The sequence below is a fragment of the Denticeps clupeoides genome, chromosome 8, assembly GCF_900700375.1.
Source record: "Denticeps clupeoides chromosome 8, fDenClu1.1, whole genome shotgun sequence".
NCBI classification, from domain to species: Eukaryota; Metazoa; Chordata; class Actinopteri; order Clupeiformes; family Denticipitidae; genus Denticeps; species Denticeps clupeoides.
Window position 1 is genome coordinate 14,622,247 of NC_041714.1, and position 21,687 is coordinate 14,643,933.

The window sequence follows — 21,687 nt, forward strand, 5'->3', positions numbered from 1 at the left end:
TCCTCGCCAGCTTATCCAGTTCTTTGGTTGACACGCCATGACTGGAATGTAGTCTTTGAGAGGGTTCCCACCCCCTTGCTGCTGGCGGGGGGTTTGGGATGCTGGCAGGTGATGTCCTGAGCACTGGGCTCTCCTCCCTTTTGCTGCTGGTTAGGGGAAACTCTGCGGAGTGCATCTCTCTTCTAGGGTCATCGTGCAGTCTGTATGAGTGCTTGAGCTCTCTGCGAACTGTGTCAAGTTCATCTTTCAAATAGTCTCCTTGTTGGGACAGAGTACTGACCTCGGCCCGGGCAGTTTGCAGGTGGCCCTCACAGGCCCTGGCCCTGGCTTCTCTTTCTTTAAGTTCAGTCTCTGCTCTCATCAGGAGGGTCTTAGCCTCGTTGAGTTCTTCCCTCAGCTCTTCTCTGGCGTCCTTTTCCTGCTCTTCCCGGTGTGCTGTGTCCGCGCGGAGACCAGTCAAGGCGTTCTGGAGTCTCTCCAATTCCTCCTGTAGCTCTGGGTGCTGTTTGTGTGCTGTCCTGTCCTGAGTCTCCAGTTGCTCCAGTTGTCTTCGAACGAGCGTCAGATTCCTCTGTGCTCTCTCATCCTGAAGCTTTAGTGCTGCAGTCCGCCGTTCCTGGTGGTGGATTGTTGCTTCACTCAGCTTTGCCTGGCCGAGGAGGTTGTGAGCCAGTGATGCGGTGATCTTGGCCAGCTCCTTGTGGCTGTAGTCCTGCGTCGGATCGCGGGCCATCAAGATGCTCAGGTTGTCGTCAATCTGCTCTTGGCTCAGGTTCTGCAGGTCCCCGGTGGGTTCATGAAGAAGATTGCTAGTCAGGGCGTTCAGCCAGACTTCTAGACGATCCCAGTGGGCCTCAGGGCTGGATGATCGAGACATGTTGGCTTGCTGGTCAGGCGAGAGAGGGAGAGAAAGGGAGCGAGAGGGAGGGACAACACAAAACAAAACCAATGCAAGTCCTACCAGTGTTAATGACTGCGCCTATAGTACTTAGATTTGACCGCGTGACAGTCTTAAGACTTTGGCAGCTTGGGTTGTCAATGTATTACTCAGCCTTCCCTGATGATTCTCAAAGGTTTGGTAAACAAACAGAAACCAGGTGAAGACAAACAAACAAATACGCCAAACACAGAGGAGAGGTATAGGATTGGTAGGAGCACTACCTATAAGTAAACACACAGGTGTAGAACATAGAAATCGATTCTAAATTTAAATTCAAACACTGTTTAGACTAAAATTTAAATAGATCCAAACAGGGGAGAGAGAGGCTTGGCTCAGTATTAACAAGAATCAAGTTAAGAGGCAAAGAGTCAGACTAAGCCTTTCAGATAAACTGGCAGGCTTAGGCCAACCAACCAAGAAAACCCACCTACTGAGACCGGCCACAAGGTGGCGTGGGTGAGCCCCAAGGGTTAGAACAGAGGGGGTGGAGTTGGAATTTAGGAGTGTTAGACAGGGTGTGGCAGGATTTCTTCGCTGCCTTTCACACATTAACAATTAAAAACAGGAATTCTTCGCTGCTTTAAAACAAATGCAATTTAGCTGCACCAAAAGGGGTGTGTGGCAGGATTTCTTCGCTGCCTGTTACACACTAAAAATTAAAAACAGGATTGCTTCGCTGTTTTTACACAAATGCAGTTAGTTGCACAGCAATGTGTGGGCAGGATTCCTTCGCTGCCTGTTACACAAATGCATTTAGGGCTCTCATTTACGAATAAGGCCTATAAAAAAAAGATGACAAGAGGAACGTCGCTCAAATCAATCTTTATCGCGATGAAGGAAGATTTCTTCGTTCCAACAGGCGATCTGATAATATTAAAATGTACAGCAAAGAGATTTCTTCGTCTTTACAGCACAATTTTAATATTATGAACTAATGGTTGTGTACTTTAACAGACAATGGCTGTTGAAGTACAGTAATGGGGGTGGTCTTGAACCAACCAATCACGAGAGTGAGACTTGCCTCACTTTAAGCATGCATAAAAACACAAAAAGATTGTTACTGAGTTTGCTCACAAAATAAGTTTGAACGTGCCCGCATTCTCCACCATTAAATGTAACGAATTAGCTCAAGAGGAAATATCTAGAATTAATTATAACTGGTTATAATTAATAATAAACATTTAGACTAGATTTGGGAATAAGCTGTAGCAGAATTAATGTTACAATTACTTGATCTGTCCGTCCACGGAGCAGATAATATAATTATTTATCAATTCTGGGAATGATTATTCCCCCTCTTGTCAGGAAAGGTAGCTTTCCCACTCTGCGTACTAGCAGTAAATTTAGCATGTAAACTTAAAGGGTCAAACGTTCAGTGACTCCAGATGTGAGCAGCACACAGAAACAAACGATTGTGAATTTAAAGAATTTAATAAACACGGCTATAGGTAACATACAACAATTAGACAAACATATACATACAGGGTAAAGAAAAGTGATGAAAAGAGAATGGCAGTATTACACATCAATTTACCACAGCCTAATGAGAATCGCCAGAGAATTCTTAAGTTCACCTTAAAAAGGGGTTTAAACGTGCATCTAAATAGTTACTTGCATTGGTCCTTATTTCATGCAAAAGAGTCCTGATGCGGTAGGGTCACGATCTTCGATCCTTAGGCCTGGTGCTGGAGGTTGTCCTTGAAGGTAAACTTTCCAAAGAGTCAAAGTGTTGAAAGAGGTGTCTCGGAAGGAAGAAGAGAAGTTCTGAGCATTCGTGCCTGTGTGACGCTCTTTTTTGAATGCTTTCTGGCACGCCCATCATGTGGCCTGAATAGCCAATCACAAGTGTGACATTTTGGCGGGAGAAGTTCCCTTTGTCTGGGTTTACGACTGACCGGAATTTTTTAGGGCTGGTCCAGAGAGAGACTGTAGTTTGTTGCAGTTACAATTTCTATCTTATAGAAATTGTATGATGTATTTTGTGATCACATGGTATGCATCACTGTTCCAGTAGTAAAGAGAAGTTCCTTCTGACACCAAGAAAGGGACCTTTAGGAGGTAGGAAAGTAGAGATACACTTATACACTTAATTATAGGTAATTAGAGTTTACCTAATGCACAATAGAAAGTTGTAACTAGTATAATTCATACAAGGGAACGTACACACAACGCGTGCATATACGGGATCCACTTATAATCACATATTCCTAGCACAAGATACAGACAATATGTTTTAAGTGTGTGCGTGATTGTGTATTGCGAAGGTGGGGCCAGACAGGAGGTCTTTGGAATGCTTTGAAGCTTGGAGCCCCGATGAGCAGTTTGCAGACCCCGTCTGCTTCGCATCGTCTTGGTGACAGTGGGGGCAGACGGGACAATCAGGCTGAGGGTCCAGGTTGTAATTTGTATGTAAATGTCAAAGGTTAAAAGGTTCTTTGAAGATCAACCATCTATGATCCTACGCAGACGCTACATTTGTGACAGTGGGGGAAGACGGGACGATCAGAGTGAGGGTCCAGGGTTGTAATTGGTATGTAAATGTCAAAGGTTAAAAGGTTCTTTGAAGATCAACCATCTGTGATCCTACGCAGACGCTACACTACATAGCCTGTATGGTGTTTTTTTTCCACCTTTGAGTGTGAATCCAAATCCAGACCTCCAACTTTGATGTCAATGTCCGTAAAACAAGTCAAAATGAGCCTCAGTAGTGTGTGTAGTCACATCCCCATCTAAGGGTGGGGAAACATGACTACGAAGGAGAGGGACGTGTGAGGCAGGAATACACACGCACCAGGCCAAAGTGAAATATTGTGCATTTACACAAACAGAACAGAATGACCGCGACCTGGAAACCAAAACCTGGAGTGCTGTACTGAACAACAGGCAGGAGGAACAAACACACGCTATAGGAGTGACTGTATACAGTTTACACGAAAAATCGAACGCAACACAGGCTTTCCTCTAACTTTTCTCCAACACTCAAACTCCATCCTCCTCTGGCTTTACAACAAGGGGCTTCGTCTGGTGGCTGGAGTTGTCCTTAAATGCTCCTGTCTGATGAGTTGATTGGCAGACCGATTAAGGACCCATCAATTGCCAAACTCCATCCAGCAAACAGACCACCCAAAACCACTCTACAGCCCAAAGGACATAACAGTGTGGCCTCCACATGTGTTAGAGTTATCCGTCTTATCCAACACTTATAAACCAGAGAGATATGACACAAAGCAGTTGAGCTCTTTTTACTTGCAAGGAGAGCGATCAGAGACGATCATGCCTCCAAAAGCTCTGCCGTCTCTTCCGCTTCCTCTCTTTTTATTCATTCATCACAGGATCACACCAAATAAGCTTATAATTTGCATGTAGGGTTGTCTCTTGGTAGACGCTCCATCGCAAGGTCTTCTTGTTTTCTTGCTTCTCCGCGGCCGCAGGACTCCTCTTATCAAGTCGCGGTCATTCTGTTCTGCAAAAAACCTTTAGCCCACCAGTTTCTCATCCAAGGGACTAATGATTAAATATAGTGCACATATTAAAAAGATTAATAAAGTTTAATACATGTGAGATATATATGTCAAAATGATTCATACAGTTTAATACATGTGGGATATATATGTCAAAAAGGTAATAAAGGGTAATAGCATGATAACTTATATACATTTTTCAACAACATGTCTGTATGACATCCCCACAATGCCTGGGCTTGCTCCTGATGAGGTGGCGGATGGTCTCCTGAGGGATCTCTTCCCAGACCTGGACTAACGCCTCCACCAACTCCTGGACAGTCTGCGGTCTGTTTATTGATTAAGCGAGACACGAGGACCCAGATGTCCTGCTAGTGGGTTGTTGCCCTCTTACACCAGCCATAAAGCATAGGAACCAAGAAGTGGTCTGTGGTCCCCGCCTGCAGAACCACGCCTTTATTGGGGATGTCTTGCTAATTGCCTATAATTTCCATCTGTTGTCTATTCCATTTGCACAACAGCATGTGAAATCGATTGTCAGTGTTGCTGGACAATTTGATTTCACTGAAGTGAAAGTGGCTTCTAGTTGCATTGTGATGTTTTAGTGTTCTCTTTGACTTGTTTTAAATGAGCCATGGGAGTTCGTTGGCATGGACCTTGGAAACTGACAATGGCTAAGAAAGGAAATCAGTACGTTTGTGTACTGTTTGACAACTTCACAAAGTGGGTAGAGGCATTTTCATTAGTGTCTAAAACAGCAGAGGTGGTCATAAGGATTACTGGCAATTTACTTTACCATTTTGAATGTCTTCCTTAGAGGACTTTTAACAGACCAAGGTAGAGAATTTGTCATGGCCATAATAATATATATATATATCAAAATATCAAATATACTAATCTAATTGTAATAAGACACTTGCTTAGTTCTGATGTATTTTCATTCTGTTTGTTTTACAAGTTAAACAAGGAGGTGTGCAAGCTCTTTGAGATTTCATGGTCTGTGTTGTGCTCTTGTGGAGAAAATGAATGGAACGATACAGAGATAGGTCTCATTTAAACTTTTACTTTTACTTGTCATTTGCACAATGACAATCAATGGTATTTGATCTCTTTTATTTTATTCTTAGGGCCCTGGCAAAACTTTCCCAAGACAAACCGGACAAGACAAAGTGTTTTCCCTGTACCCCTTATTTGGATGGGAAGCACGTTATCCATATGAGGTCACTGAGACTTTGACATAAGAAAACAGGCAGTTGTCATTTTGAAGTCTTATTTAAAACCTGAATTTTGTTTTTTGTAGCTGGCTTTATTTGCTGATCAGTTAAATGGAGGAAGGTCTACTGAAGGAAGTAAGTCCTGCTCTGCAGATCCAGGACCAGGTGTTCATTCATGTTAAAGAGAACATAAAGACACCCCGAGACCATACTAGGCAAAGAAAGGAAAAGAGTTCTGGTGCCATGGCATTTCAATCCAAAATTGAATTTTAGGAGTCGACAGAGGAAAGGGAAACTGGAGAAAGACCTTTTAAATTCAAATTCAAATTTTATTTGTCACATACATAGTCATACACGATATGATATGCAGTGAAATGCAACTGCTACAGACCACAGTATTGCAAATGTTGTATACAATGAAAAACCATATGCAAATTTTGCAAGCATAACCAAATATTACACTTTTATGTCTTTAACCTAAAATATGTGTAACAGGTAGGGTGAAGGTGTGGAAATGAGTGAAGGTCAATGTATAAAGATAAAAAAGCAGAGATTTTTTGTAAAGAGTAAAAAGAGCAGTGATTTTGTGCAAAGTGAGTTTGTGCAAAGAGTCCAGAGTGATTGAAAGTGAAAGTGCTGGAGTGTATTGGAGTTCTAGGTACTGTTGTTGTTGAGAGCTCGGAAGAAGAGCCTCCTCATTCTCTCTGTGTTGGACTTCAGGGAGCTTCCCTGATCGCAGCAGAGAGAACAGTCCATTGTTGGTGTGGCTGAGGTCCTTCACTATCTTCCTGGCCCTGGTACAGCACCGTTTGCTGTAGATAGATTGAAGGTCAGGGAGCTTGGTACGGATGATGCGTTCGGCTGATTGAACCACCCTCTGTAGGGCTGGCCTGTCCTGCATGGTGCTGTTCCCGAACCAGGTAGAGATGTTTCCCGTCAGGATGCTCTCTATGGAGCAGGAGTAGAAGGCCATTTAAGAGCCTTACAGTAGAATTGGAAAATGCAGACCTATTAGGTAAAGATGGTTCCTGAAAATAAATGTCGATCATCTTGTTCCTTATGTGGAAGACGTTCAGCGGATCCCTCACAAACTGAAAAAATCTTTCTCCATTTGAGTTCCTTTGCCATCTCCATACGTTCGGATCCATTCCAACTATTATATCATAGTGGGACCTTCGGAAGCTGACTTATTAGGGGTGCTCTTTATGGCAACCTACCTGCCACGAAATAAGCACCCCTGCTTATTTCCCACATCAATCACATGGTCACAAGCATGGAAATCCCTCCACTAGTTCTTCTGGGAGTCCCAGCATAAAATGATTTTCAGAGTGTGTTTGCTGAACACTGCACAGCTGCATGTGATTTCACATAAAAGGTTCATGTATAATAAATTCATGTTCATAATAAAACATTGCAAATTTAATAAAGTGCAGCACATAAAGAAAACAAAATAACAAAAATACAATTTAAAATGCAGAAAGTCGACAGCAACTGACAGCAAATGAGTCTTGAATAACGATCCAAATGAAAGCATGCACGGTCTGTGACGTGATCGTCATTGTGAAACACTGCAGCACGGCACACGGTGACACAACGACACGTGTCCTCTGGGGCAGTGGTGGCCTAGCGGTTAAGGAAGCGGCCCAGTAATCTGAAGGTTGCCGGTTCGAATCCCGATCCGCCAAGGTGCCACTGAGGTGCCACTGAGCAAAGCACCGTCCCCACACACTGCTCCCCGGGCGCCGGTCATGGCTGCCCACTGCTCACTCAGGGTGATGGGTTAAATGCAGAGGACAAATTTCACTGTGTGCACTGTGTGCTGTGCTGCTGTGTATCACATGTGACAATCACTTCACTTTATTTATTATTATACTTTAAACCATCACCCTTGGTGAGCGGCCGGCAGCCGTGACGGGCGCCCGGGGAGCAGGGTGTGGGGACGTTGCCTTGCGGATCGGGATTCGAACCGGCGACGTTCTGATTACGGGATAAAAAGGAGACACAGGTAAGACCTGCTACCGGATCTCTCGCAATCCCGGCGCCGGATGCAGAAACCTACGTCGGAAACGAAACTTAATTCCGCAAGTGCCTGGACCAGAAATCGAAAGGGAAGCGAGAGGAGCCGAGGACCGCGGGTCGATCTGACAGCAGCTGGACAAGGTAGGTGCATTTCCCACGAATGTCACACGTCGCTAGAAACGTCGGTGGGCACGATCGGGCGGATCCCTTGTCCGGAGGGACGTCTGATCTTCATGCCTGTACAGCCAGACTTAAATCCACAGCTGCTGTTTGATCAGCCAAGACGTTGCACACCTTCACCAACCCTATTACAAGTCTTTCTTTTAGAATATGTCTGGGAAGATTCTCAATCATCCAGGTAAATTTGTCTGAAAGTCGAGTCGTGGCCACTCGACTTTCTTTCTCTAATGTAGAGACGTTTCATTCTGCATCCACAGAACGTCGTCAATCTGAGGGAAGTTGGCTTGTGACCACAAATTCATCCTCCAGGTTGGTTTTGAGTTTAACATTTGCAATTTTGAGTAGCAAAATTTTGAGTAGTTAAGGTGAGCGGTGTGTGGGTGTTACCGGTTGACCTGGGCGGATGAAGTCACTTACAATGACCGCCATGAGCTGTTCTGTCCAGCTGAACGATCATCCACGTTAAATCAAATGAAAATGTGCTCATCTGTTACAAGCTGGTCAAGTTTTTGCATACTTTGGGTGGTTCAGCTGTTCCTATTGGCTTCTTGTACCACATAGATAGACAGATATAGTATTTTATTTACTGTACTGTTACAGTAATAAACTAAATAAGACAAACAATAGACTGAACAGATGGACACATTGACACAAATCGTGGCGATTGACAGCCCGGTTCCCAGTAAGTTTGACATACCATCAGATATTATTTAGTGTGAAACTGAATTTTGAGTAGTTCAGTGTGTCCTACACTCAGTAAATAGATCTCCTTGTACACAGAGAGGAGTTTTTTTTTAATATATATAATAAAAGTTATTTCTCTGGGCATCTTAATCAGTTAATCTTAATCTTGGACCATCCCCAAGAACTCCAAAGCTGTTCCCTGCACAGATCCAGCCTTCTTTATAAACTTGTTCAGCTTTCTAGTGTCACCGGCTCTGATGCCGCGGCCCAAACAGATGGCGGCAAAGAACATTGGACTTGCAACGACAGGCTGATCAAACACATGCAACATCTCACCTGTTGGGAAAACTGTAGGGCCCACCATCAAATAATTTTCTGAATTTTAGCAGCAGGCTGGTCGCCGTCGTGATCTCAGCACAAAGCGCTGTACTCTACTGACGGTGGACGCAATGGGCAGCATCGCCAGACTCAACCACTATGGCCAGATAAAACGTGTCTCTGTCAGGTTTGAAGATGTTGGAGCTTCGGGTCCGGACCACATTAAAACGTGAGTTTATCTAAATGCACGCTATAGAAACCATACCGCTAGAAGCTGCGGTCGTTGATCACCAGCGTGGAACACGTCTGTGTAGGTTCACCATCCGGGCTGTGGTGAACAACACCACTTACCATGAAGGGTCTGGGCGGAATAAGAAGGAGGCGAAGGAGAAAGCGGCTCAGAAAGCCCTGGATGCCATTGGGCTGCTTGAGGCCACGGAAGAAGTGAGATTTGTTCATAAAAACAGTCTTAAATGTGGTTATGTAATATTGTTGTTATCTGTTAGATTCTCACGATCGTGATAGATTCTCAATAATAGGCCAGGCATTTAATAAATAGTTACCTTTTTTTAAAGAAATGCTTGAGATCCCCAAGCACCTCTGGAATTACAGCCACCATCACACAACCCAACTACCAGTGTTGGTTAAATGAGCACTCCCACAGGACCAGGATCACTTTTACCCCCATTGACTCAACCAGGATAGGTTCCCTCACCACCCCGCAGTACGTATTCCACGTCTCTCTGTTTAAACCAAGCCGCTAGTAAGATGTTATTACAGTATATATAGAAGAAATAGAAAGTCTGTGGTTTGAGAATTGTGCACTCATAATCTGACAGATTTGGAAAGTTAACTGGGCAAATATTATATACTGTATCCACTGTGTATTAAAGATGCTGCAGATATCTTGCTGGTGGTAAAGAATACCCTGAAGGCTATGGGAGAAACAAGAAGGAAGCCAGAGAGGAGGCAGCGAGGCTTGTGTATCAGACCTTGAGAGAGGAAGCCGAGGTGAGGACCCCACCCCCACCATCCACCTAATCCAACCAGATCTTCACTCAGGCAAATGACTCGCTGTTCATCAACATTTTTGATCGTGTTCAGATGACAGGCGATAGCTGCCCTCTGCTGTCTTCCAGACAACACAGTCTGAATCTGAGCGAAAGCGATTCTGGTCTCAGGTAGTTTACGTTTCTGTTGTGGCGTGCCTTTATGCTGTATGTGGTATGGAATTCCTGTGACGTTTTTTTTTTTTTTTTTTTCCTCACAGTGGATGTCTAGAAAATATGACACCCAAAATAGCATCCCGTCGCAGTGTGACCGAGACCAATTTCATTGGGATAGTGAACCACTATTGTCAGAAGACTGGGCAGGTGCATGATTATAAGATGGTGGATAAAAAAGGACCGGCCCATGCCCCTGTGTAAGTAATTCTGCAGAGAGAGGGAGAGAGAGAGAGAGGGAGAGAAAAATCCTGCATGTGTTAATTCCCGTTTATAGATTTGTTTACAGAGTGGTCATGGCGAAGAAGGAGTACCCTGATGGAGAGGGTCACACTGCCATGGAGGCCAAGCAGCGTGCAGCTCAGCAGGCCTGGGAGGCTCTGCAGGAGCAGTCGGACTGGAACAGTCAGGTCATTCATCTGGCATAATGCTTGACAAGTTTGTCAGTGAACGTATTTGGTTACAACCTACAATTGTGCCCTAGTATCATTTGCCCTTGTTTATCTCTTTATTACCTACAATCATTGTTGCAATGTTTTTTTTGCCCACCTACTTCAGGTGTCATTAAAGTCCACCGTCTCGGAAGATGAAATAGTCTCTCAGACACCGAACACAAGGCATGTTTCTAGTGCACGTATACATTGATATTTAGGCAAAATGTATGTGATTAAATTGACTCCATGTGTTCTTTGTTGTCCAGTGAAGGTGCAGACATGGCTTCAGACACAAGCGACTCAATCATCTTCAAAGACTCTTCTGCAGTGAGCTCACCAAAAGTAAGGTTCTTATTTCAGCCGAACTGGTTGGTTGATTGTCTGATCGATTGATTAATTGATTGTCGAATTGATTGCAGGAGATGCACGCTGAAAATAATAAAACAAAAATAAAGTAGGTCTCTGTGTGTATTGTCACATGTGTATGCCCTTCACCTGTGCCTTGTTTCCTCTCTGCTTCTCTGTATGTGACTTCACCCCAGTCCTGTTTTTTGTGTTGTCCGTTTGTGTGTCTATAATACACAATATGTCTGTCTTTTAATATCTTTTAATTAACATGTTTTTTTTTTGTTTTTTTTTTGTAAGCAGATTAGCAGTAAAATTCCCCAGGGAAGCAGACAAAAGGAAAGAGGTATTTAATGGATGTAACATACCTCAGTAAGAAAATATAGCAATAAAATAAAAAGAAGCAGAATAACAGAATAATTTATTTCAAATTTTTAGGACGACCTCACATTCAAAAAACATTCAGAAGAGACACATTTACACTCGCCTTCCTCAAGGTACAGTTTTTTTCCCATGCTCATTCAGGTTGCTGTGCACCTAGTAATAAGTTTGTTTAATATTGATGTTGTTACTGAAATAAAAATTACAGGTGCTGCATGGAATTCTACATATTATAAATATCAGCAACGTCATCTCCACTACAATTTCTCAAAGTACAATTATTATTATTTTCTTTTTGTAGATTTGAACTGGACTTTGAGTCAGTCAGGCAAATTGGAAAAGGTGGATTTGGCAGAGTTTTCAAAGCAAGGCGAAAACTTGAGAAGAGAGACTATGCTGTAAAGGTAGTAAGGAGAACAGAGTGAGTTGAATCGAATTTTGATGTGAATTCAGCAGTGACCGTTCCGTTTCAATTTTGTCTCCATGTTACCAGTGTAAATGATGTTCCATTTACCCTCTCAGGAAAGCAGAACGCGAGGTCGGAGCCCTGGCAGATCTTCAACATGAGAACATAGTGCGATACTACACATGTTGGATCGAAGAAACTCAATATAAACATGATGGCTCAGACACTTATAGCACTTCTAGGTAATATTAAATAAACGTTAAGTAAAAGTTTAAAAACCAGAGGTTCTAGGTTAAATGACACAATTCAGTGTTAGGAAATACTTTAGAAAGGCATGGAAACACCATGGAATTCCATGTCAACTAATAATTAAAAAATTCTTAGTCTGCACGATTGCTTTACTTATTTCTGTACATGTGCAGCTCAGGCAGTGGCTCCTCTGCAGGCTTCCTCTACATCCAGATGGAGCTGTGTGGAGACAAGACTCTCCGAGTGTGTATTGATGAGTGGAACTCCCACCGAAACCCACAGCGCAGACAGGACTCCCTCCACTTCATTCATCAAATAATGAGGGGGGTGGAGTACATCCACTCAAAAAACCTCATCCACAGAGACTTGAAAGTAAGAACTCAGAACTTAACGTCTTTCATGTAGGGAATTGTTGCGTTGTCCTAACAAAGGTTTTATTGGTTATAATAGCCTCCCAACATCTTGTTTGGAAATGAAAACAATGGAAAACAAGTGAAAATTGGGGACTTTGGCCTGGTCACTGCATCAGACAATGACAATGATGAAGGTTTACTGGAGAGGACTAAACGCACAGGCACCAGGTCTTATATGAGCCCAGAACAGGTAAGGGGTAGAACTTGATTCTTTCACTTGAGTCTGGGCAAACATTAAGCTGTCTGAAATTCATGATGCCTCGTGTTACAGATGAACAAGACAACGTATGACAGAAAAGTGGATGTATTTTCTATTGGGCTAATTTACTTTGAGCTTCTGTGGAACTTGTCTGGAATGGAAAAACAGAAGGTAGGTGTATTAAATGTTAGAAGAGATTTATAAGTGTAAAATGTTTTCATTTTTTTTATTTATTCCTAATTTTAGACTTGGGAAAGCATAAGGAGCAAAAAGTTCCCAGCACGGTTCTGTGAAGAGTTTAGCATTGAAGTATGTATGCTTTTTTTTTTTGTACATTAAAGGATTTAAAACAATGAAATCTGAAAATGAATGTGAAGAAATTCTGAGCATCTGTCCTATGTGATTTTATCTTAGAAAAAGCTGATAGAGCAAATGCTGTGCTCTCAGCCCATGGACAGGCCGGATGCCAAAGACTTGTCCCTAGAGCTAGAGAAATGTCGAGATCTTCTGCTGAAACATCAGAACAGAGAGTCAAAAGTTGAATGCCATTCTGTGTAACATGGACAGTTCCCCAGAACAGAAAATAATGACCCGAGCATGAATCTGCAGCCATTCTATCCAGACAGGAGTTCATTTGAACATCAACTGAACATCAACTGTGTTATGTCTTTCTCATCTGTGGTCTTTAGCATAGTTATCATTTTGGCAGGTGGCCAATGCATGAATGTTCCTTGCTGATTTCAAAACTTTGCACTAAAGTCGTTTTAATATTAGGTTTTCCTGAATGCAATATTTTATGCAGATATTTTGTCTCATAGTTTTTATGTGTAGAAATGCATTAAAATCCCCTAGTGTTTATTATTCTCTTGTAATTCATTAAATACTGTATGTCATATGGTTATGGGGCTTTTTAAGCTTTTAACCCTCCTGTATTTCTATGTAAATTCCTCCTGTAATTTTCACTCTGTGTAAACGGCTGAGATGAATAAAGCACACTTGGCAGTATTTGATAGGAACATGTACTTTTCTCTGCTTCTTTGCATTATTTTTCTGCATTAAATTTCACCTGCTAGAAATAACTTGTCTTACTGCATTGTAAAATACAACCAGGGATTTATTGCCGGACATTTCAGGTGATCAACTGTACAAAGGGTGATTTTGAATGACAACAGATAAGAAATGGGCAGGATACAGATCCCATTATGTACATACAGTGCATCTGGCGATTCACTTTTTCCACAGTTTGTTACATTACAGTCTTATTCCAAAATTGATTAAATATTTTTCCCCCTCAGAATTCTACACCCTATAATGACAAGGTGAAAATGTTTACTTAAAGTTTTGGCAAATTTATTAAAATAAAAAAAAAAATTAGAAAGAACAGAATTGCTATAAAGCTCAAAATTGAGCTTAGGTTCCTCCTGTTTCTCCTGATCATCCTTGAGAACTTTCTGCAGCTTAGCCAATCACAAAACTAGTCAACCGGAGGAAAAAACTGTTGATTGGACATGATTTAGAAAGAAACACACCTGTCTATATAAGGTCCCATAGTTGACAGCTCATGTCAGAGCCCAAAGTCAAAGGAATAGTCTGTAGACCTCCGAGACAGGGTTGTCTTGATGCACAAGCTTGGGGAAGGTTACAAAAAAGTTTATGCTGCTTTGAAGGTCTCAATGAGTGACCTCCATCACTCGCAAGTGGAAGAAGTTGAAAACCACCAGGACTCTTCCTAGAGCTGGCTTGTCACCTAAACTGAGCGATCAGGGGAGCAGGGCCTTAGTCAAGGAGGTGACCATGAACCCGATGGTCACTCTGTCAGAGTGTGGACAGGGGAAAACCTTCTAGAAGGCCAACTATCTCTGCAGAAATCAACCTATCAGGCCTGTATGGTTGAGTGGCTAGATGGAATCCACTTCTTAAAGTAAAAGGCACCTGAAGGACTCTCAGACCATGAGAAACAGAATTCTCTGGTCTGATGAAACAAAGATTGAACTCTTTTATGTGAATGCAAGGCATCACATTTGGAGGACAACAGGCTGGGTAGCCACTCAAGACAACAGTATTGTCAGAGCACACAGGAGGGAAGAGGTGGACGAGGAATGCCAAACCAGTACGGTGGCCACACACCAGCAAGATTCTTGGATGAGATGGAATCATCCATCCACCTAGACAAGATGTTTAGATGCCCATGGCACCAAATCACAGGTGTGAATGGGTTCTTATCACCCACTGCTGCTTGTTTTACCCTTTCTAAGTCAGACTGTGTACAGCATTCGGTGTCTGTGTGCATATGTTGGACAGTACGCCCTGCATTCTGCGCGGTTTCATTTCAGTTTGTGTTCTGATGAACTTGCAGGAGACAGGTAAGCTTAAATGCATTGAACATACATTTGGACAATGATCATTAACAAGGATGAAGACACAAATGTGGAATCAAAGGAATTGCCAATCACAAAACTAGCACCGCCCTGTATCTCTTGATTGACAGACAAAGTCATTCTGCTGAAAAGTCACATAATAAAATAATTTTCCAATAATTTTTTTAAATAAAAGGCCTCTGAAATAATCTGTGTTGTTGGGTAAAAGAAATGACCATGAAAAAATATTTCACAATTATAAGTACATTTATGTAGCATAATTCAATATATTTCACAATAATTAGCCGCATATCAAAATGTGTTCAATTATTTCCGTATATTATTATATAATCATTCTCTTATTTATTTCATTATGTCGTATTTATGTATTTCATTTTGAACACCTTGGAGATTACAAAAATATATACAAAATTACACCCAGATGTTCAACTAAATCAACAATGCATAACACACCAATCTACACATATTGCGTTTAATGCTGTGTACATTTAAAAACTTCACTGTAAATCTGACTTGTTCCAACACAATATTCTTAAACATTGACACAAAATGTATAAACTAAAGTGCTACACACGGTTTGTGTAATTTTCCTATACATTCATTCTGAGAATGCTCAAGCATTGTAGATGTTTCTATCGCATCTATCACATCTTTTCCTCCCTGATCAGATGGATATTGCCATACAAAAAATCAACAAATAACTCTTTGAATATGTGTCCTTGGGTTAAATATTCTGATGAGGAGCCAAAGGTCTCCTTGGTACCATATGGCCGGACAACTGAATGTTGTGGTGGGGTTTACATATGTTGTTTCTATTGCAGGACAACTTTGCATATAAATAGTTTCTGATTAATTTGACCTTATTAGAACTTATGCTCATCCCCCATTCACATGAAAGCAAGCTTACTCGAGGCCACATGGAGAGTGATGGCAGTTTTTTCAAAGCATTTGGCACGAGATGTTGATGCTGTGGCAGTTAACCACCACACACAGTTAATCACCAAAACACCTGTCACCAGGCGATCTTCCTCTCTGCCAAAAACATCGGCGCAACTGCCACTTTGTACCCCCCCATACCCCGCCACCCCCCTCGCTCAAAACTGCAAGACTTTTACAAAGCCGCCTACGTGACACACCAGGCAGAGGGAGAAGTATCGAGGAGAGATGCTACCGCTGGTGAGGAAGAGGTCCAGGCCAGGAGAGGCCCACGGACAGGGCAGCCATGAGGTCAGGTTTACGAAGGTGACCATTTACTTGGTGGAGAGGCGTATGGGACGTAGCAGGAGACGGATCCTGACCAACCTGGCAAGATCAAAGGGCTTTTACGTGGAGGACATTTTAAGGTATAACCTTCAAGTTTTCCCTGAAAGACAAGAATGCCTCTAATTCAGTAAACCAGTGGCTCTCCAACTTTTTACAGGAGGCAGTATTTTCCCTTATTTAATCAATTGCATTGAAACATTCAGAGCTGTAAATGCACAAAACTGTATCACACTGAGAATTCTAAAATGAATAATTTCACAACAGCAGTACATTTAACAATCTCTGCTCAAAAAATATAAATATTAAAATTGTTTGATATTAAGAGCTTGGTCTACATGGCTATTTAAAGTCTAATAACACAGCCCTATGAAGCCTGGGTCAACCGAGGTCAACTTCACCACTACTTTGGTTCAGCATCCAAGCTGCTTCTGTACTTAGTCAGCTAATGACTTTAAAACATAGTTTATATTGGATTTCACCGATCACATAGTTAATGTAGATTAGTGTAAATTAGGGACAAATAAAAAAAAAAAGTTGTTTTTCTTAATTAAAATAACTCCCAGTTATACCACTAGAGGGAGCACAAACACTGAGAACCATGGAAATGAAAGCTATAAGAATTTTTAATCACCAAATAAACCATCAAATAAAATACAAGCAGAACACATGGGGTGTGTGAATTAATGCTGTTAACAGAGATCAATTTTATGCTATTTTTTAATTTGAATCCCCTGACTTTCTATGTGACTTTTCCCGTGGCAAATCTTTTCAGGGGTCACTCAGGGTCATGTGTTTTGCAGATCTGGCCACATGTTCAGATTTACCACTGGGTCCAGATTTTTCTGCTTGCCTACAGATGGCTATAAAAAAGCACCTGTCCGAGCAGGTTGCAGGGAGACCATGCCACGCTGGTGCCGGCCAGCATTTTGAAGTAGGGGACCGGGTGTTCAGGGGGTGGGCTGTCCACCGGTGGGAATTGAGTGGAAGGGTGGGCAGTTGCAACTGCTGCCAGCCTGTATGCATCAAACCCAGCCGGCGTGGCATCATTCCCAGAAATGCAGCTTGATTTTACAGTTGCACGGCTCAGTACTTTATTGTTTGAAGGCAACCACAGGAAGTCAACTCTGTGATGCAACAAAAAACGACATTTGAGAATTTAATATAATTTTTTTTTCACCAACCATACACACACCCTGTCACACTCATTAAATCCCTGGGGTAGGGCACAGTCTGTAATCCAAGGATAGACAGATAGACTTGATCACTTACACTTTTACAATAAACTTTTGCCATCAATAAATGAATTTGCCATCAAAGAAGGCAAATGTTTGCCAATATCACACCTCTAGAGGATTACTCACTTTTCGTCTCCCCAGAGCAACACAGCTAGGGCAGATGTTTTTTGTATTTATATAGCTTAAAAAATATAATTCGAACCCAGAACATGCTGATTACGGGTCCGCTTCCTTACCTGCTAGGCCACCACTGCCTCAATGATTTGCACATGATTTCACTGTACTTTTTTTGCACACATTATGGAATTTTGCAATGGGATAAGGACCAAGGAAGAATTTGCCTCTGTAGGTATCTGTCTTTAGGTATTTGCCACACTTTAGACCAGGTTTGTACAACCTCCTGGATGACTGTGGATCCAGTCCAAGTTCCTTCAGTTGAGCTTAATGAGTTTGAAAGAGCAACAACGCTCTGCATAAGGATGACTGCTAGTGTCCTTGCATTTCCTTTTTATAGCTCATATATTTCTCTTTCTGCTTCTTGAGGTCAATACATTAGACTGGACTTAGACTTTGACTGGAGTTTCATGCTTTAATAAACCGAATCATGCACAGAGTAAATATTTCAACCATATTTTTGAACTTCACTTTAGACTATTTCATCTTGAATAACATTATATTAAAAAACACTTGCTACGTGTGTGTGTGTGTGTGTGTGTGTGTGTGTGTGTGTGTGTGTGTGTGTGTGTGTGTGTATATATATATATATATATATATATATATAGTACAATTATGGCAAGCTAAACAGGAAATAAATAATATATATATTGACAGGGAACTGAATATATGGAATGAAAGTCTGAATATATGGAATGAAGTCTGAATATATGGAATGAAACCCGAATATATGGAATGAAAGTCTGAATATATGGAATGAAACCCGAATATATGGAATGAAAGTCTGAATATATGGAATGAAACCCGAATATATGGAATGAAAGTCTGAATATATGGAATGAAACCCGAATATATGGAATGAAAGTCTGAATATATGGAATGAAGTCTGAATATATGGAATGAAATCTGACGTCATGCAGTAACACCGTTCTACCAACATTCAGTATAGGACTACTGATGAAGAGATTTTTCAATAGTTCCACATCAGGCGAGCTTCCCACCGCCATTCCTACCTACATCCTCCGTAAACAGGGAGGAATTACAGGGCAAACTAACTTCAGCATTTTAAATCCGATATACCGCCTTGCAACGTTTAGATTCAGGCTGCACACACAAAGTTTATTCTATTCTATTTTATACTCGTCGCTGCCTGTGCGAGTATCTTTGGAGCCTTTTTTACGTGTAAAATCTGCACCAGCTACACCGGGTTCATCGTAAACTCAACTCACTATAGAGCAGAATCAGCCACAGGGACGATTTTATACAAATTTCAGCGCGGTTTAGCGTGTTTAATTAAAGACACAAAGGTTCTGCTAACTTTAAAAAGTGCAAATTACATTAATGTATAAAATAGAATAGAATAAACTTTGTGTGTGCAGCCTGAATGTAAACGTTGCAAGGCGCGCTGGGATCGGGCAGCGCTGGTATATCGGATTTAAAATGCTGAAGTTAGTTTGCCCTGTAATTCCTCCCTGTTTACGGAGGTTGTAGGTAGGAATGGTGGTGGGAAGCTCGCCTGTTTCGGTCAGTGCGGGTGCTTGATGAATTAGCAGCTACTGTCGCTGGTAGAATTGTTAGCAGTGTTACTGCAAGCATTAGCCAGAGCGTTTATTATGTCGTCGCTGCTTAAATCTGCTGCCACTGGGTTTGGTGAAGAATCACTCGTGTGAGGAACAATTCACCTGTTTAGCGAACTAACAATCTCTAAATGGCGCCAACGGTTTGGTGACGTCAGATTTCATTCCATATATTCAGACTTTCATTCCATATATTCAGACTTTCATTCCATATATTCAGACTTCATTCCATATATTCAGGTTTCATTCCATATATTCAGACTTCATTCCATATATTCAGACTTTCATTCCATATATTCAGGTTTCATTCCATATATTCAGACTTCATTCCATATATTCAGACTTCATTCCATATATTCAGACTTCATTCCATATATTCAGACTTTCATTCCATATATTCAGACTTCATTCCATATATTCAGAATTTCATTCCATATATTCAGACTTCATTCCATATATTCAGACTTTCATTCCATATATTCAGGTTTCATTCCATATATTCAGAATTTCATTCCATATATTCAGACTTCATTCCATATATTCAGGTTTCATTCCATATATTCAGAATTTCATTCCATATATTCGGGTTTCATTCCATATATTCAGACTTTCATTCCATATATTCAGACTTCATTCCATATATTCAGGTTTCATTCCATATATTCAGAATTTCATTCCATATATTCAGACTTCATTCCATATATTCAGAATTTCATTCCATATATTCAGACTTTCATTCCATATATTCAGACTTCATTCCATATATTCAGGTTTCATTCCATATATTCAGAATTTCATTCCATATATTCGGGTTTCATTCCATATATTCAGACTTTCATTCCATATATTCAAGTTTCATTCCATATATTCAGACATTCATTCCATATATTCAAGTTTCATTCCATATATTCAGACTTTCATTCCATATATTCAAGTTTCATTCCATATATTCGGGTTTCATTCCATATATTCAGACTTTCATTCCATATATTCGGGTTTCATTCCGTATATTCAGACTTCATTCCATATATTCAGACTTTCCTTCCATATATTCAGTTCCCTGTCAATATATATATTATTTATTTCCTGTTTGGCTTGCCATATACAATGTGGTGGACAATGAGAATCTGAAATGATGGCTTGGCATTCAGGAGAGTAGAGCCAATCCATTAATGGTCTAAAAAAACAAGCAGTGTACCAAAAACAAGCCCTCTTGGGTTAAGATGGATCCCATTTAAGATGCATCCACCAGGCATGCTTGCTGATATTTTAAGAGCTTAATTACTGGCCTAATTTCTTTCCTAGTAGTAATGAATGCCTAATGGGTTTTATGAAATGCAGGGAGTGTCCTCAGCACTGGATTTGTTCTGATAAAGTTTACACGCACAGTTTTACCCCAAGAAGTGTGTATTGAGATATTTAGAGCACGCAGCACTGAGATTCCCTATTAATCCCAAAGGCGTGTTCCAGTGAAACTATGCAAATGTAGAAGCCGTGGCACCATCTGTTTTCCCATCCGACTCCAGCGTGCTCAGGGTGGGTAGGCTGCATGGCATTTGCATACCTATGCAGCATTACAAATTCAGAATGCTTTATCTGTGGGGAGAAACATTTACAGCCACGTACAGTTTAGGAAAGGAATAACGTTTTACCTCTGTGTTGTATTTATTCATTAAAAGGTTTCACTGTTAAATTGTTAAAAGTATGAATTTTAATTGTGCCTTGTACTGCATACACTGTACACACAACATTAAAGCTTTAAACCTGGTGTTGAACTCTTAATCATTTTAAAACATTGGTACCACAGGTTATATAATCCTAGTACACAGAAAAAAAGAGCACAGAAATCAGTAAAATATGTTGGCATTAGTAACATATGAGGTTTCAAGACCTTGAACTGGAATAGAGACCTTGCTGCTCTGTTATTGGTCTGATCTGGCTGTAAACATGGGCACTTAAACCTGCAGCCAGCAGTGCTCCTCTGAGATATTAAACCCTCAGCTCTGGCCTACTGCCACTGTTATTTTGGACTCATTATGCAAGAACAAGTTTTAAATATATTGAGTTAAAAAAAAACGCCCCTCTTGTCATCTGTTAACGAAGCCTCACATTTCATTTCTCCTGCTACGTATTCCTTGCACAGATTTAATCGGCTCTCAGCAAGATGAGCAACGCTCTTGCCAATCTCGTGACAGAGTTTCCCCCAGAATGCCTTTTCTTCCATCCATATCTGCATGCACGCAGGCACCGGCGTCATCGTAGCCACCTGGCAGACAGGGCACTGTTGCGCCTGCTGGGGTGTGAGCTGGAGCAGCGTTTGGGGGATTAGTCTCACAGACAATTTGGATGATTGCACCCCTGTGTTAGTGCTCTCCCGGGGTGACAGGGGAGATACGGGGACTGCCAAGCTGTAAGGGGGCAGAACGGCCTACCCATGTTCAGAGAAAACCATGCAGTCTCTGCTGACCCATGTTGCTTTGAAAGTTAACCCACATTTAACCATGATCTATAACCCATATTATTGTCTCTAAAAATAGTAATTTTATAGCTGTATGTTGAATTACACTTTGATATAGCTACAGTGAAAACGGAAA

The 21,687-nt window shown here is 41.3% G+C and overlaps 2 protein-coding genes across 8 annotated transcripts in view; both read left to right on the plus strand.

The window, feature by feature from the left end:
• The first annotated feature begins 7,641 nt into the window (after nt 1–7,641).
• Nucleotides 7,642–13,482, plus strand: eif2ak2 (eukaryotic translation initiation factor 2-alpha kinase 2). Of its 7 annotated transcripts, XM_028989603.1 has the most exons (22): nt 7,749–7,775; nt 7,962–7,992; nt 8,072–8,123; nt 8,885–9,045; nt 9,131–9,260; nt 9,392–9,540; nt 9,710–9,827; nt 9,921–9,997; nt 10,087–10,239; nt 10,317–10,449; nt 10,598–10,656; nt 10,740–10,815; nt 10,893–10,927; nt 11,119–11,164; nt 11,257–11,315; nt 11,501–11,620; nt 11,722–11,847; nt 12,028–12,226; nt 12,305–12,457; nt 12,539–12,637; nt 12,713–12,775; nt 12,881–13,482. In XM_028989603.1, exons 4-22 carry the CDS (start codon nt 8,948–8,950, stop codon nt 13,022–13,024), a joined length of 2,037 nt encoding a protein of 678 aa, XP_028845436.1. In that variant the 5' UTR covers nt 7,749–7,775; nt 7,962–7,992; nt 8,072–8,123; nt 8,885–8,947; the 3' UTR covers nt 13,025–13,482. The 7 variants fall into 7 exon arrangements, with proteins under 7 accessions (XP_028845433.1, XP_028845437.1, XP_028845434.1 ...); XM_028989601.1 differs by having other exon boundaries at nt 7,689–7,992; nt 8,888–9,045; XM_028989602.1 differs by lacking the exon at nt 7,962–7,992 and having other exon boundaries at nt 7,704–7,775.
• Nucleotides 13,483–15,989: 2,507 nt separating this feature from the next.
• The window catches only part of dntt (deoxynucleotidyltransferase, terminal), a 71,168-nt gene continuing 65,470 nt past the window's right edge, over nt 15,990–21,687 (plus strand). The window contains exon 1 of the mRNA XM_028989606.1: nt 15,990–16,187. Coding sequence (XP_028845439.1) covers nt 16,009–16,187 — 179 coding nt within the window. The 5' untranslated portion in view covers nt 15,990–16,008. The remainder of the gene's footprint in view (nt 16,188–21,687) is intronic.

Excerpts from the sequence above, each read along its gene's own strand:
- eif2ak2 (XM_028989600.1), top strand. The coding sequence starts at position 8,948 with ATGGGCAGCATCGCCAGACTCAACCACTATGGCCAGATAAAACGTGTC. Across the intron at positions 10,240-10,316 it reads GGACCGGCCCATGCCCCTGT|ATTTGTTTACAGAGTGGTCA; the intron begins GTAAGTAATTCT and ends TCCCGTTTATAG. Across the intron at positions 11,621-11,721 it reads AAGGTAGTAAGGAGAACAGA|GAAAGCAGAACGCGAGGTCG; the intron begins GTGAGTTGAATC and ends TTACCCTCTCAG.